At 42.4% G+C, this 14,666-nt stretch overlaps 1 protein-coding gene across 1 annotated transcript; it reads left to right on the top strand.

The window, feature by feature from the left end:
- The first annotated feature begins 4,880 nt into the window (after positions 1–4,880).
- LRRC10 (leucine rich repeat containing 10) lies at positions 4,881–14,476 on the top strand. The gene has a single exon (XM_081311795.1). It carries the CDS (start codon positions 10,728–10,730, stop codon positions 11,562–11,564), a length of 837 nt encoding a protein of 278 aa, XP_081167921.1. The 5' UTR covers positions 4,881–10,727; the 3' UTR covers positions 11,565–14,476.
- Positions 14,477–14,666: the final 190 nt, after the last annotated feature.

Raw genomic sequence — 14,666 nt, 5'->3', positions numbered from 1 at the left:
GCCAACTCCATTCCTTATGGGCTCAAGATGAGGCAGGACATCATGGCGGAAGAGTGTGGCAGAGGGAACCAGCTCATATGATCAGAAAGCAGACAGGGAGGTTTCCTGCTTGCCAGATACAAATATATACCCCAAAGCCATGCCCCCAATGTCCCACCTCCTCCAGCCACACCCCACCTGCCTCAGTTACCACTCAATTAATCCCATCAGGTTATTAAGACCCAATCATTTCTCCTCAAAACCGTCCTGCATTGTCTCACCATGAGCTTTTGGGGGACACCTCACATCCAAACTATAACACCCCAGTACCACAAAAGAAAAAATGAATGACAGAGAGGAAGCATGAGTTCATGGTATAGATCCCATTCCCCAATCTCACTTTATCTCATTCTAATGACAGTTCAGTAGTATGTGGGGAATGAGAGGTGACAATTAAGAGGAGACAGTGTCAAAAATCAAGGCTATGCCAAGGTTGTCTTATCTTCTGGCTTTGATAATCTGAAAGCACACCAGCCCAAGGTCACTTTCACTGTCCTTATTCCATGTTGTCCCTATACCACCAGATTTTTTGATGGCTCATGGTTACCAAAGTTGTAAGATTCATTCTTCAATTCCAAAAGGTTCTCAAGTGGCAGCTATTTTATTGATGCAAATGGAGCTGATCACAGACTTGGGCAAATACCTACATTCCTTAAAGGTGTGAGATGGCACCAAAGGAGGACTGACAAGAGAGAAAGTCTGGAGGGGAAAAGAATTGACATCTATTAAGTTTCTCCTGTATTTTGAGTTTTTATGGTCACTTAATCCTCATCAATAATAATACCATTATTATTATCCCCACTTAAAAATGTGGGAAGACTTTCAAAGAGATTAAGCAACTTTTCTAAAGCTGTATAGTCAAAAAGAAGAAGGAGGAGGAGGAGGAGGAGGAGGAGGAGGAGGAGAAAGAAAAGAAAAGAATAGAAGCTGGGGCTGGGGAGTAACTCAATGGTGGAATATGTGCTTAGCACACTCAAGGCTCTGAGTTTGATCTCCAGAGAGCAGAGGCGAGGCTGCGCTCCGAGCCCGGCGTCCTCCGCTGTCCGGGCACAGGGCGCTTCTCCCCGTGCACCGAGCACGCACACAAAGCCGCGGCTCACGCCAGGGAGGGATCCGGCGGGGAGTGGACCATGTGAATGGGCTTCGGAGCCTGAGCGCCGCACAGTGTTTTAAAGAAGCAGGATGCTGCCGAGTTTGATCTCCAGCATCCAAAAAAAAAAAAAAAAAGATAAAATTCCAAACTAGTTTCACCTAACTATGGACCCACATGCACCAGGCATTTGGGGGAAGGACTGTGGGTTTCCTGCCTAACCTCCTTTTCATGCTGTTAGGACCCTGGTTGTACTAAGGCAGCAATATGCTCAGCTCCAGGTGATCTGAGTTTAGTATAATCTACCATCCTCTGAAATCACCTCTAGTTAGGCTCTGATGCCTGAGCTTCCGCTCAGAATTCTTTTCCATGTAGAAACCATCTTACACACAGCAGTTGTTAATAACTGGAATCACTGGGCATCACCATATCACTGTTGCTCTAGGAATTAAGCCAACTTTGGAGGCTTGTCCAGGATTCCACCATTCATAGCATTGTTTCCAATGGAAAATGCATTGCAAGATTCACCAGCCTAGCCCCAGCCCCCAACCAGCCAAATATAAACAAGTCTTCATTCATGAGTCCTTTATAAGGCTCAGTCAATTCAAGTTTCACAGGTGCAAACCTAAAACTGCTTTCATAGTATCAATCCTTCACTTATCACAAAGTGCTAGGAATATCAAGACTTCCAAAGGAAATTCTGGAGAGTATAGTTGTGTTTGGGGGTTATTTCCATACTATTCCTGAAAGAAAATCTTCCTTTACTGGAAAAAAAAAAAATCAATTCCATTCAAGAACATAAAATGCTAGTTGTTTTATCTATTTTATGATCAGGGCAATGCAGTTAGTCCCTGTAAGAGGACTAACTGGCATCAGTACCAGGATTTCTCTGTCTTGGCTCTAGACACTTTTTGAGCTAGGTAATTCTTGGTCACGGGGGTCTTTCCTAATGCTTAACAGCATCCCTGGCCCTACTGACTAGAATCATTCTCCGGGTTATGACAGCCAAAACACCTTCACACATTGTAATCATCCCCTGAAGGGGTAAAATTGCCACTAGTTAAGAACCAATGGCAGAGGCGGATAAGTTGGGAGGACCTCTTCCAAGAGGACATTGACAGAGCCAAGAGAATACTCCAATGAAGTAGGAAGTACTGATCTGGGTTCTGAAAGAAAATCTCAGCTTTGTACAGTAGGGAGCAGAGGGTCTTTGGGCAAGGGCTATCCTCCAGGCCATTAAGAATGCTAGTTCTGGGCTGGGGATGTGGCTCAAGCGGTAACGTGCTCACCTGGCATGTGGGGGGCTCTGGGTTCGATCCTCAGCACCACATAAAAATAAAATAAAGATGTTGTGTCCACCAAAAACTGGAAAATAAATATTAAAAAATTCTCTCACTCTCTCTTCTTTCTCTAAAAAAAAAGAATGCTAGTTCTAGGGCTGGGGTTGTGGCTCGGTGGTACAGTACTCGCCTAGCACGTGACGCACTGAGTTAAACCTCAGCACCACATAGAAACAAAATAAAGGTATTGTGTCTCCTTACAACTGAAAAAAAAAAAAAAAATGCTAGTTCTAGGAAGCTAGTTCCTCTGGACTGAAGCAGAATCCCAGCAAAGCCCATTTTCCTGACCTTGGTTCCTTTTGCTCACGTTCAAGTTAAAAAAGGCTGCCTCTCCCACTTGGGCACGTTCTTTCCCTGACTGCACCCCAAGAGTTGAGAGTCAATGGAATTCCTTCAGGGTTTGTTTTCATTTCACTGTTCATTGTTGAAGCTCCTTTTCTCAGAATAATTGTCTTCACACAGTAGTTGTTATTGAACAGATTCCAGAAGTTCAACACTAAAAGAGAATCTAATTAACTTCACAGGATATTTTGGGAGACTTCTCTGATATCCAGCTTTGGATACATCCACAGAGCAGACTCAGCACACACTCATATCGGTAGGCTCAAATCTCAGGGGGAACCCCCAACTCTCCCCCCAGTGTGCGCTCTGGAAAGAATAAAATTGGAGCTTATCCCACCAGCTGCCAAGCAAACTAAATTCTATCCTGGGTTCTTCCAACATTGTATATATCTTGTTAGTGCTTCTAAATAAATTTTGAATTCTTCTAAGAACCACTCTCCTTTACCTCAGAATAATAAATAGTTTTTTAAAAGTATTTAATTCCCAGCGGCTTGGGAGGCTGAGGCAGGAGGATCATGAGTTCAAAGCCAGCTTCAGCAACTTAGCGAGGCACTTAGCAACTCAGTGAGAACCTATCTCTAAATAAAATATTTAAAAAGGGCTGGGGATGTCAGTGGTTAAATGCCCCAGATTCAGTCCCTGGTACCCCCCCCCACCAAAGTACTTATTCATAAATATACACTGTTAAGGCACTGGCTCCCAGCAATTTGAATTTAGATTAGCAAACCGAGAATAGTCGATCATTTGTTCATTCATTCATTCACTCACTCAAATGCTTTAAAAGGACAGGAAATTTTTGTCCACTGTTCAGCCTTATTTGTTGAATAGATGAAAGCCCACACTCTGAGGAACTGTCCTTAGTATTGAGAATACAACAGTGAACAGGACTGGCTCAATCCCTAGCCCCAGGGAGTTTATAGACCATCAAGGAAGCAAGAGAACTAAGAAATAAAGCAATCACAAACTGAGCTAAGAGATAAAATGAGAGAAACTGAGAAAAGAGGCAGCATGTCTAACCCATTAAGTCACAAGTTTTCAATTCTGTGAATATTTCAGTGAAACTGACAGGGATGAATTAAAATAAGTTGGAAATCATAATCTAGAGTTTATACATCTTTTATATATATTTTCACAGTATGTATGGAAACATTTTTAAATGTTCTAATCATTCATCTATTACTCTTCTCAAAAGAATAGAACTCTAAAAACATAATTTTTATTTCAAAAGTTACCATATGTGGTAATTTTGCTCAATTTAAGTTTTTATAGGTTGCCCTACATCTGGGATGATGGAACTTAACAGGTTAAATAAGGTTGCCAGACCCTCTTCAAAAAGATGCCCACTATATATACTGGAAAGTGTTTCACACACACACAAACCCACATTCTATACACACACACACACACACACACACACATATGTGCACACACCACAGGCACAAATATTTTGCTTCAAGGGAACATTTCAGGGCAGAGGGAAGAAAGGACTTCAGTATTTAAAAAATAGTTTTCTGGGTACAAATCAATGGCTACTTCACTAGCCGATTAGTATCAGATTATTTGTTCATACTTGCTGAGGACCTGCATGCACCAGGCCCTGAGCTAGAGACTGGACAATTCTGACATTAAGCCAACCCTCCCTAGAGCTCCACCCTCCTGGAGATTACAGTCTAGTAGGGAAGATGCAAAATCAAAAATTTGCAGAGAACTACTGCTGCATCTGATAAATCACAGTCTAAAGGTCAGTCTGGTGGTGCCACAGATAAGTCTTGACTTTGGCTAGTGAAGAAGGGAGGAAGGTACGGGAGCATTCCCGGCACAGGGCCTGCTGGATCGAAGCTGGGTGGGGAGGACTGCAGGAGGTTCAATGCACTGAGAGTGGGTCCAAGGGGCTAGGACCACTTCTGTCACTCCTCAGAGCCTTTGATCCCCACCTCCAGTTCTTGGCTGATCAGGCCCTGTGCTATTAAGGATCAGATCTCTCTAGGGTCTGGGCATGGAAAATTGGGTATAGGTAGTCATCCAGGTGATATCCCAGGGAGTCCCAAGAGTGATGTGTTCACAGACGTCTGTGGGCAGAGAGGTCTCTGCTCTTCCAATGATTATGAAGATGGTCACATGCATCCATGAAATACCATGGAATGTGAGGATAGGACCCTGATGACTGATAAAATCCACTAGAAGCATTGAACTGTTTTGATTTGCACAGGCTACTCCTTGGGCAGGGGAAGTGGAGGCAACCCATATGCTCAGTAAAATGCTGCTCACACGGACAGAGGGATGGATCCTTTTTGTGCCAGAAAGTAGCTTCCTAGGTAATCATGGTGATGTAACCCAGGGAAGGGAGGAAGCTCTGGAGGAGGAAACCATCACCTGAGACATGCAACTGGATGTCTGAGATTTGTCTGGACTCCTCAGTCTTGGTTGCCAGCTGGGGAGTGCTTACAAGAGGCTTCCAGTGACCTTAGGTCTCCACTATGCAAACTGAGATAATGCAGTCTGGAGAAAGGCCTGGAAGGACTACCTGAGTAATTCAAAAGAGCAGAGAGAGTTGTCTGGAGAAGAAGAGTGGCTAGAAGAGGAGACCAGGCCAGAGAGAGGCCAGACAGCATGCAAGTGGGTTGCAGATTAGGCTCCTGAAGCTGATTCCATCCCCTGCACAGTACTCTGGGAGAGGACTTTGGGGCACCCATTCTGGTTGGATGGGAGACAGAGGCAGAGAACAACAAGTAAGAAAGTCAGGAAGAGTTGCTGGAACATCATAAGAGTAACTTACATGTCATTTTCCAACTAACAGTGATAAGGATTTAAACCGAATTTGATTTTTTGGGGTGTCATATGACTTTTTTAATGCACTATCAAAACAAGGTCCCAAGTTATTTCAGCTTAATAAGCATACATGTGCCTCTCATTGAAAATGTAATACACCCTTTCCAATAATTCGCCATTTGCCAAGCACCAACTTATGTGCTGTCTGTGTTTACGCCCCACCTCAATGAAATTTTATAAAACTCCAGCTCTATTCCAATTCACAGAGAGTGGTTTGATCCTGGCACTTGCACAGTTCCCATTGTTTTCTAATGGCTAGCAGATTCCCAGCTCACTGGCTCTTAAATGAACCCAACATAAGTTAAATAGCCCTTAAGCACAACGAGAGCTCATAGTTAGCAATTCTGTCTGAGACTGTTCTAATTAAGTATAGTATCTCATTTAATCCTCAAAGAAATTCAGTGAGATGAATGATTGAGATGATCCTCATTTTAAAGATGAGGAGCCCAAGGTAAAGGAACTTTATCCAAAACCCTGAAACAAATATGTGGCAGAATCCCATTTCAAATTGTAGAATGCTATTTTACTGCATCTTTGCTCTTAACACTAAATTATACTGCCACCTCGTTAAGAAGACATGATGGTAAGAGTCTGAATTCGTAAAAATCTAAATTATAGAATATAGTAAAAATAAATTATTTTCCTTTTTACCTTTAAAAATCATGGAACCAGGTTAACCAAATGCTACCTCCTAGAAGTCTGTTTTGATGAACTGGTTTCATTTCACTTCAGTGTTTATTACTAATGGTTAATTTGACATACCTTTTCCTAAATAGTACTGTCAACTGCTGATATAGCTGTCACATTGAATGTAACTGGTTTCTTTTGAAAAGAATCTTAAGATTATAAAAATTCCATTCAAGATCTTTTAATACTTTATGATTGTTTAGAAAACCAGTCATGTCCCAGCTCTGGGAGTCATCATACATCCCATATTAATTCTGTTTTAATAAACTGTTCACAATAGTCCCATAGATCCAGGAAGAAAAATTACCTGTGCAAGGTCAGACAGCCATAAGAGGGAGTGGGAACAGGACTGCAGGTTAGTGGTGGAGGACACTCGTGATTCTTTTTGGCTGACAGTAAACAACTCATCTTCCATCTCTGGAGAATTTCTCACTATATAAATCTTGGTGGTAGACAAATCCACTTTTTTTTTTTTTTAGTTATCAATTCTAAAAACGCAACCAATGGGCCCCAGTGGGTTCCTGATTCAACTGTTGGTGATACAAAAGCAGGACATAGGCAAAATCCATTCTGAAGAGGGGCTGGCCGTGGCAGTGGCAGCACCTAGGTTCAGGGGCGATAGCCAGCATCAGTGAGAGGTACAGTGAGAGGCAGAAGCAGCAGGAGTTGGGCCCAGGGCACTGACAATGACACTCTCATAGGATGAGCTCTGATTCTGCAGCTTAGGGCGTTGACCCTAGCTATGGCACCTAAGCTCAGCTGGTTTCCCAGATTTGGATGAAAGTTTCTGCTACACTGAAATTAAGAACCACAACACTAGAACTGCACCTCGAAAAATGTGAAGATCCATCACTTAGTTCTGAACCAAAAATTGAGCAAACACCTTGGTAGCAGGGAGTCTGGGTTAAAAACCAGAAGGTGCAAATGGTCAAATGGTCTGGATGAGACAGGATTGCTTCTGGACTGTTCTCCCAGAAGGCCCAGGAAGTACAACACCACAACACAACCTGTGGGCATTCTTCTCTACATTTAGCATCATGGTCACCATGAACTTAAAGGAAAAGCAAACCACACCTCAAAGCTAACTCACTAGAAAATAAAAATTTATGTAAACCTCACCAGAGCTCACCATGCTCCCAGTTCTAGAGGTTAAACAGCATGGTGAGCTCTGGTGAGGACCTCTTGAAGGATGATATCAAGGTGGCAGCACATCAGGTGGGACGGAAAGAAAAATAACATGGAAGCCCAGGTAACAAGAGACCATTGAATTTTATAAAAACTACTGTTTAACTAATCTACTCCTAGCAGACCTGATTCGCTTCTAAGAGACACCATTAATCCATTCATGAGAGTGGAGCCCCAGTGATCCCTATGTCCCACTTAAAGATTCTCCACCTCAACACTGCCACACTAGGGACCATTTTCAGCACATGAACCTGGAGAGGACAAACCACATCCAAACCATAGCATTTAACCCTAGCTACCTGCTATCTAGGGACTGGCACTAAGGTGCTGAATTAATGTTCTACGTATGGAGGCAAAGTTTGTCAACTGGTGTGACCTAATAAGAAAGAGCTCCACTTCCCTCACCCTGGTAGAACTGGATGTTCTGTGAAAGCAGGGTTCTATTGTTAGTTATTTGATGTAAACTAAACCTCTCTGAGCCACTATTTTCTCATCTGAAAAATTGGGTAAAACATTATCTGTGATAAGAATTCACATAACATACCTACAGCACATGGCCATAGTGCTTAACATTGAGCAGATGCTCAATCAGCTGTTAGCAATATTATCATTTCTAGAGAAAATAGGGCAGCTGCTTCATGATTGTTTGTAGTTGCCATTGGACCATGCTATAAATAGAGGCAAAGCATGGTACTTGTTGAGAGGCTAGTTATTATGATACAAGTTAGCAAAGCAAGGAGAGGGCTCAATAGTCCTTGACATTCAACTTGTACAAAGCCCAAGAACATGGGTTTTGGTCTTCGTCTTGTGAGCAGAAAGTGGGTAGTGACACTGCTTCACCAAGTAGCTCTGTAGAACCACATCATTCATGTGGCTGCTCCTTGCCTATGTCTGCTAAATTTGTTATAGTAAAGACATTGGCAGAGCTTCAACAGTGCGTCCGTCTTCCCTTAAGGTCCAGACATTCTTTCCAGACAGTAGGCAGGCTGCTGGATTGTTTCCTGGACATTTACTTGTTTATGAGCAGTACTGGGAATTGAACCAGGCACACTCTACCACTGAGCTACGCCCCCAGCCCTCGTATTTTTTGTTTTGAGACATGATTTAAGTTGCCAAGGCTGGCCTTGATCCTTCTACCTCAGTCTCCTGAGTCACTGGGACTACAGGCAAGTGCCACTGCACCTAGCTACATTTAAAATAATATATGCCATTATATATATTTAAATCAAACAGTACAAAAGGGTACAAGTGAGCCAGGCGCACACCTATATAACCAGCAGCTTGAGAGGCTGAGGCAGGAAGATTTCGAGTTCAAAGCCAGCCTCAGCGAAAGTGAGATGCTAAGCAACTGTCTCTAAATAAAATACAAAATAGGGCTAGGGATGTGGCTCAGTGGTCGAGTGCCCGAGTTCAATACACACACACACACACACAAAGGGTGTAAGTGGAAAAGTCAGCATTCCTGTCACCACCAAATCTCCAGGCAGATTTCCCACAGATAATCACTGTATTTCTTGCAGATATTTTTATGCACACACAAGAACTTATGCATATTTTTCACAGATGGCAATCATAAAAAACTGTTCTGAATATTGCTTTTCTTTTCTCCCCACTTTATCCTAAATAGCTTTCCAAATCAGGATATGTAGATTTACCTCCTTATTTTTAACTACTGTATTCTTAAGGTACAGTAACAAACAAGCCCTCAGATCTCAATGACTTAAGTTTCCTTCTCATTTACCTAAATCCAATTAGTGACTGAGTGAAGGCGGGCAGGGGAAGGGAGGTGTTCTGCACCTTGCTCTTATTCAGGAATCCAGGATGACCTGAGGCCCTGCCAAATTCAACACATGCTCGGTGGCTTCTGAAGTCATCCCAGGTAGCAATATCTAGCCAAAAAGTGGGGAAAGAGTGTGGAGGAGGACAAGACTTTTTTTTCACAATGAGCCGTGTCTAGAGGTGACATCAAACATTTCTGCCCACATTTCTACTGGTCAGAATTTGAAAATCCCATTCTAGACCAGTACTAAGAAATGTTCTGACTGATCACTGCTTCCCTACAACAGGGCACTACATGAGATAGGAATTTAAACATATGACACAGTTGCACTATACGAATGAATCCTCAATTTATTTAAGCTCTAGAAAGCAAGCATTCTCCGCCCTAACCCCTGCCTTCTGCTTTTCTACTTGTCTTTTCTCAAAAGAAAATTGGATTTTGTTTTGTTTTACAGTGTTGGGGATTGAATCCAGGGCCTTGCTCACACTAGGGAAACACTCTCCACAAAGCGACATCCTCAGCCCAAAGGCAAGTTTTAAGTGTGTAAAGAGATTACCTGGTGAATGAAGAAATAAGAAAATGAGAAAAGAAATAAGAAAATAACACCTGTAGCCACTGCTTTTTTTTTTTTGGCTAGGTATGCAAATGCTCTACCACAATCCCAGCCCCTCTCTGCTTCTTGGGTATGTACCCTGATTCAGGTTTGGTGGGGATAAGAAGAATATCAATTTAAAAAACCTTTAAAGCATACATCCTGGGGCTGGGGATGTGGCTCAAGTGGTGGCGCACTCGCCCGGCATGCGTGCGGCCCGGGTTCGATCCTCAGCACCATGTACAAACGGGTGTTGTGTCTGCCAAAAAACTTAAAAAAAAAAAAAAATTAAAAAATTCTCTCTGTATCTCTTCCTTAAAAAAAAAAAAAAAAAAAGCATACATCCTTTGACCCAATATCATCTTTTTAAAAATATTTTTTTGTTGAGTTGGATACCTTTATTTTATTTATTTTTATGTGGTTCCTCACATATGCTAGGTGAGCACTATAGCTGAGCCAGATGTTTATATTTATACCTGTAGAGTAGTAATGTGGGTGTCTCCCCCACTCCCCCCCCCCTTTTTGCCCCTTAATGTAATCTCTCAGTATTTTAGCATTACAAAAAAACAGCAGTTCTTTTCAGCTTTAAATGGGTTGAGGTTTAAGTGATTAAAGGCAAGTATGTGAGTCAGACTCGGCCTCCCAGACTCTGCCAGTCTGTTAGGTCTATCACCTAACACTCAAGTTGCTATCAGGAGCACTTTTCTCTGTCAAAGTGACTGGCTTTTGTCATGCAATCCTCACTAATAAAGGGAAGGCAGGACAGCCCCAGAGCAGTCAGTAGAACAAACTGCCTTGTCAGGTGAGTCTGTGTGTAGAAGTTCGCCATGCGTCTGGCTCTACATGGGGAACACCATCAAGGCCCTTGTGGCCTTCATCCCTGGTGACCGTTGCCAGAACTATGTGGTCGGAGACCTCCAGGAGATGCCACTGGACAAGATGGTGGATCTGAGTGGGAGCCAGCTACGCCGCTTCCCTGTGCATGTGTGCTCCTTCACAGACCTGGTCAAGCTCTACCTCAGTGACAACCACCTCAATAGCCTGCCTCCAGAGCTGGAGCAGCTGCAGAACCTGCAGATCTTAGCCTTGGATTTCAACAACTTCAAGGCTTTGCCTCAAGTGGTATGTACCTTAAAACAGCTCTGCATCCTCTACCTGGGCAACAACAAACTCTGCAACCTCCCTAATGAGCTGAGGCTGCTCCAGAACCTCCGGACCCTTTGGATTGAAGCTAACTGCCTCACCCAGCTGCCGGACGTGGTCTGTGAGCTGAGTCTCCTTAAGACTTTGCATGCAGGCTCCAATGCCCTGCGTCTCCTACCCGGCCAGCTCCAGCGCCTCAGCGAGCTAAGGACCATCTGGCTCTCAGGAAACCTGTTGACTGAATTCCCCGCTGTGCTGCTTCAGATGCCTTTACTGGAGATAATTGATGTGGACCGGAACAGCATCCGTTACTTTCCCAGTCTGGCCCATTTGTCAGGTCTGAAGCTGGTTATCTATGACCATAATCCTTGCAGAAATGCGCCCAAGGTAGGGAAGGGTGTGCGCCGTGTTGGAAGATGGGCAGAGGAGACACCAGAGCCCGACCCCAGAAAAGCCAGGCGCTATGCATTGGCCAAGGAAGAAAGCCAGGAGCCACTGGCCCCTGCCCTATGTCCTTCTCTTTCTCCCAATTCTTAAGGAGCTGCAGTCCATCAATGTCAAGGACCCAACTGCATGTTCTCAAGATTTCTTCATTACAGTGGGATTATTCTGTGTCATTTGAGGGGTTGATGCAAAGCAATAAAAGAACACTAAGAAGTTTCTGACCAACAGCATCTCTTCCAAAGAAAAACTGTGTGCTATCAGTTTCCTTGGAAACCCAGAGTGCTCATAACTTCTTTGCAAGAAAAAAAAGCTTCTCCAAGCAGTTATTTTGAGCAAGAAAGGCTCACATTTGCCTCTTTCACACTCCAAAAGTGACTGATGAGGCTCATGAAATCCTCAAATAAGGTATTTGTTAAAGAACCCACTAACTGTTCAGGTGATCTAGCCCTGGCAGGACATATTTCTTTACTATGAATGACAATGAACTGTAACAAGGTATTGTTTCTAATTCAGGCCACCAAAAAAGACATTTTTATCTAGCAGATTCACACAAAAAAAGTTGTTTATTGTTACAGAGGCTCAAAACAAAACATTTCCCCTACCATTTTAGCACCTGTTGAAGATCTCAGATGGAGAATTTCTCTTGGGGTTCGTTCAGATGTTACTTTAAACTTAATAGTGTTTCATGCCGATTTCTCATTTTCCCCAAAGGTTTAACTCAAGGTCTACTACCATCTGTTTAGGGAGCTTAGATATCACCTACAAAATAGAACCTCTTTCCTTTGCCATGCAGTCTCACTGAAGTCACACCTTGGGTTATTGTTTTTTTTTTTTTTGTACCGAGGATTGAACTTGGGGGTGCTGGACAACTGAGCCACATCCACAGCCCTATTTTGTATTTTATTTAGAGACCAGGTTCTCGGTGAGTTGCTTAGTGCCTTTGGTTGTTGAGGCTGGCTTTGAACTCGTGATCCTACTGCCTCAGCCTCCTGAGCCCCTAGTATTATACACATGCACCACAGTGCCCGGCACACCTCGAATTTTTGCCCACTACTTCCCTCCCCAAAACCAGCAAAGCCCTTCTGCTTATTTACACTAAGAAACTGAGCTGAATGGAATCCTCCATCACTGGAGAAAAAGCACATCTTCAGAATCATATTAAGTTAAAGGCAATAGGTGAGAAACCTGGCATTTGAACTAAGTACTTTGAAATTTGAATTGCAGACTGTAGAATATATTGGAAGTTTGCCTCTTTTTAAAAAATTTTATTTGTTGGTGGACCTTTATTTTATTCATTTATTTATATGCAGCGCTGAAAATTGAACACCGTGCCTCTCACATGCTAGGCAAGTGCTCTACCGCTGAGCCACAACTCCAGCCCTGAAGCCTGCCTCTTTATCCTCAGTGTATCTGCTTTAGTTCCAGTTTAATTTTTGTAGATAGTTTTTCAACATTGTACAAACCTAGGTATTTGGCCATTATTTTGTTAAATATCTCAATTGCGACCTTCCCATGAATATACAAACTTAAAGAAATTGCTGTCAGTGGGTGATTTAATAAACTTTTCAGCACACTAGGTCAGTTATCTAAACTGAAGCACAATGTATTGAGCGTTTAAGGGGGAAAAAAAAAAAAGTACTTTTCCCATAAAAGCACCTTAACCCAGTAAAGGTTAGTTCTAAAATGAAATAAAAAAGACTCACATTTGCCAGAAATATTTCTTGTTACTACAGAGTTAAGTACCGTGTCACCACCTCCCATCTGTAGACCATCTACAACCCACTGATCAGTCATCCAAGGAACCCTTTTAATCATTAAATACAATAGACTTGTACTATATATAAGTTTTTAGTAATGAGTCCAGATTTCTATTAAAACAGAATTTCTCTATTTTCTTATTCCTAATAATTAAAATCAAATGTTAAAAACGTTTGTCCAACAGAATTTACCTTCTAAACTTTGTACCAGTTTATGGATTAGTTTTTTTTTTTTTTTGAGAGGGAGGGGGGATAACAGGGATTGAACCCAGGGGCACTTAATCACTGAGCCACATCCTCAGTTCTGTTTTGAGACAGGGTCTTGCTAAGTTGCTGAGGCTGGCATCAAACTTGAGAACTTCCTGCCTCAGCCTCCTGAGCAGATTGGATACAGGCATGCCCCAACACACCTAGTGCTGACTTTGTTTTGAATTGTCTTTCTCCTCCCCAGTTTAATGGGCCCACATTTTCCAGTGTAAGCTGCAAGCTACACAGTTATAAAACTGAGTGAAGTCAATTATCCATATAAAGTTCTCACTGAATGAACTTACTATTCTGAGTCAAAATGTTAAAATTATAAACATTTTGGCCTATGGTCAAGCTGTTTTGTTGTTCTAAAACAATATACAATGAATAAATATTTATCAAACTAACAGTTGTGATTTTGCTGTCCAAAAATGTTTTTAGTGTAGATTTTTCAATTTTATAAAGCATGTAACTGTTGTATAAATATAAATATACACAAATACACATACATACATACATACATTTTTCTTTGTTTGGGGGCAGGGATACTAGATATTAAACCAGTAAAGGTTAGCTCTAAAATGAAATAAGAAAGGCTCACATTTGCCAGAAATATTTCTTGTATCACTGAGCTACACTGCAGTCCTTTTTGAGACAGGGTCTCACTAAATTGCTCAGGGTGGCTTCCAACTTGTGATTCTCCTGCCTCAACCTCCAGATTACAAGCGTGCACCACGATGCCCATCTGCCTACTTGTGTTTCTACAACCCTGCTATCTTGGAGATGCTGACATCATTAGATAGTAAAGTAATGGAAAAATACTACAGCAACAAATACAACTTTTTTTATTCCTTAGTATTCATGTTATTATTAAAATGAAAATTTCACCGGGCACCGTGGCACATGCCTGTAATCCCAAGGGCTTGGGAGGCTGAGGCAGGAGGATCTTGAGTTCAAAACCAGCCTCACCAATGGTGAGGTACTAAGAAACTCAGTGAGACACTGTGTGACTCAGTGGTTGAGTGCTAGAGTTCAATCTCTGGTACCCACCCCCCGCCAGGAAAGAAAAGACTTCTTTTAGAACTATATTCTCCCCAGTGCTGGGGACGGATCCGGGGTCTCACACATGCCATGCAAATGCTCTGCCACTGAGCTACACCTTAGCTTTCTTTTAAAACTTGATAATTGGATT

The sequence above is a fragment of the Spermophilus citellus genome (assembly GCF_964194105.1).
Source record: "Spermophilus citellus genome assembly, chromosome: 10".
Classification (NCBI taxonomy): domain Eukaryota; kingdom Metazoa; phylum Chordata; class Mammalia; order Rodentia; family Sciuridae; genus Spermophilus; species Spermophilus citellus.
This window is presented reverse-complemented; position numbering and strand designations above follow the sequence as displayed.

Coding starts and splice junctions, on each gene's coding strand:
- LRRC10 (XM_081311795.1), top strand. CDS start 10,728: ATGGGGAACACCATCAAGGCCCTTGTGGCCTTCATCCCTGGTGACCGT.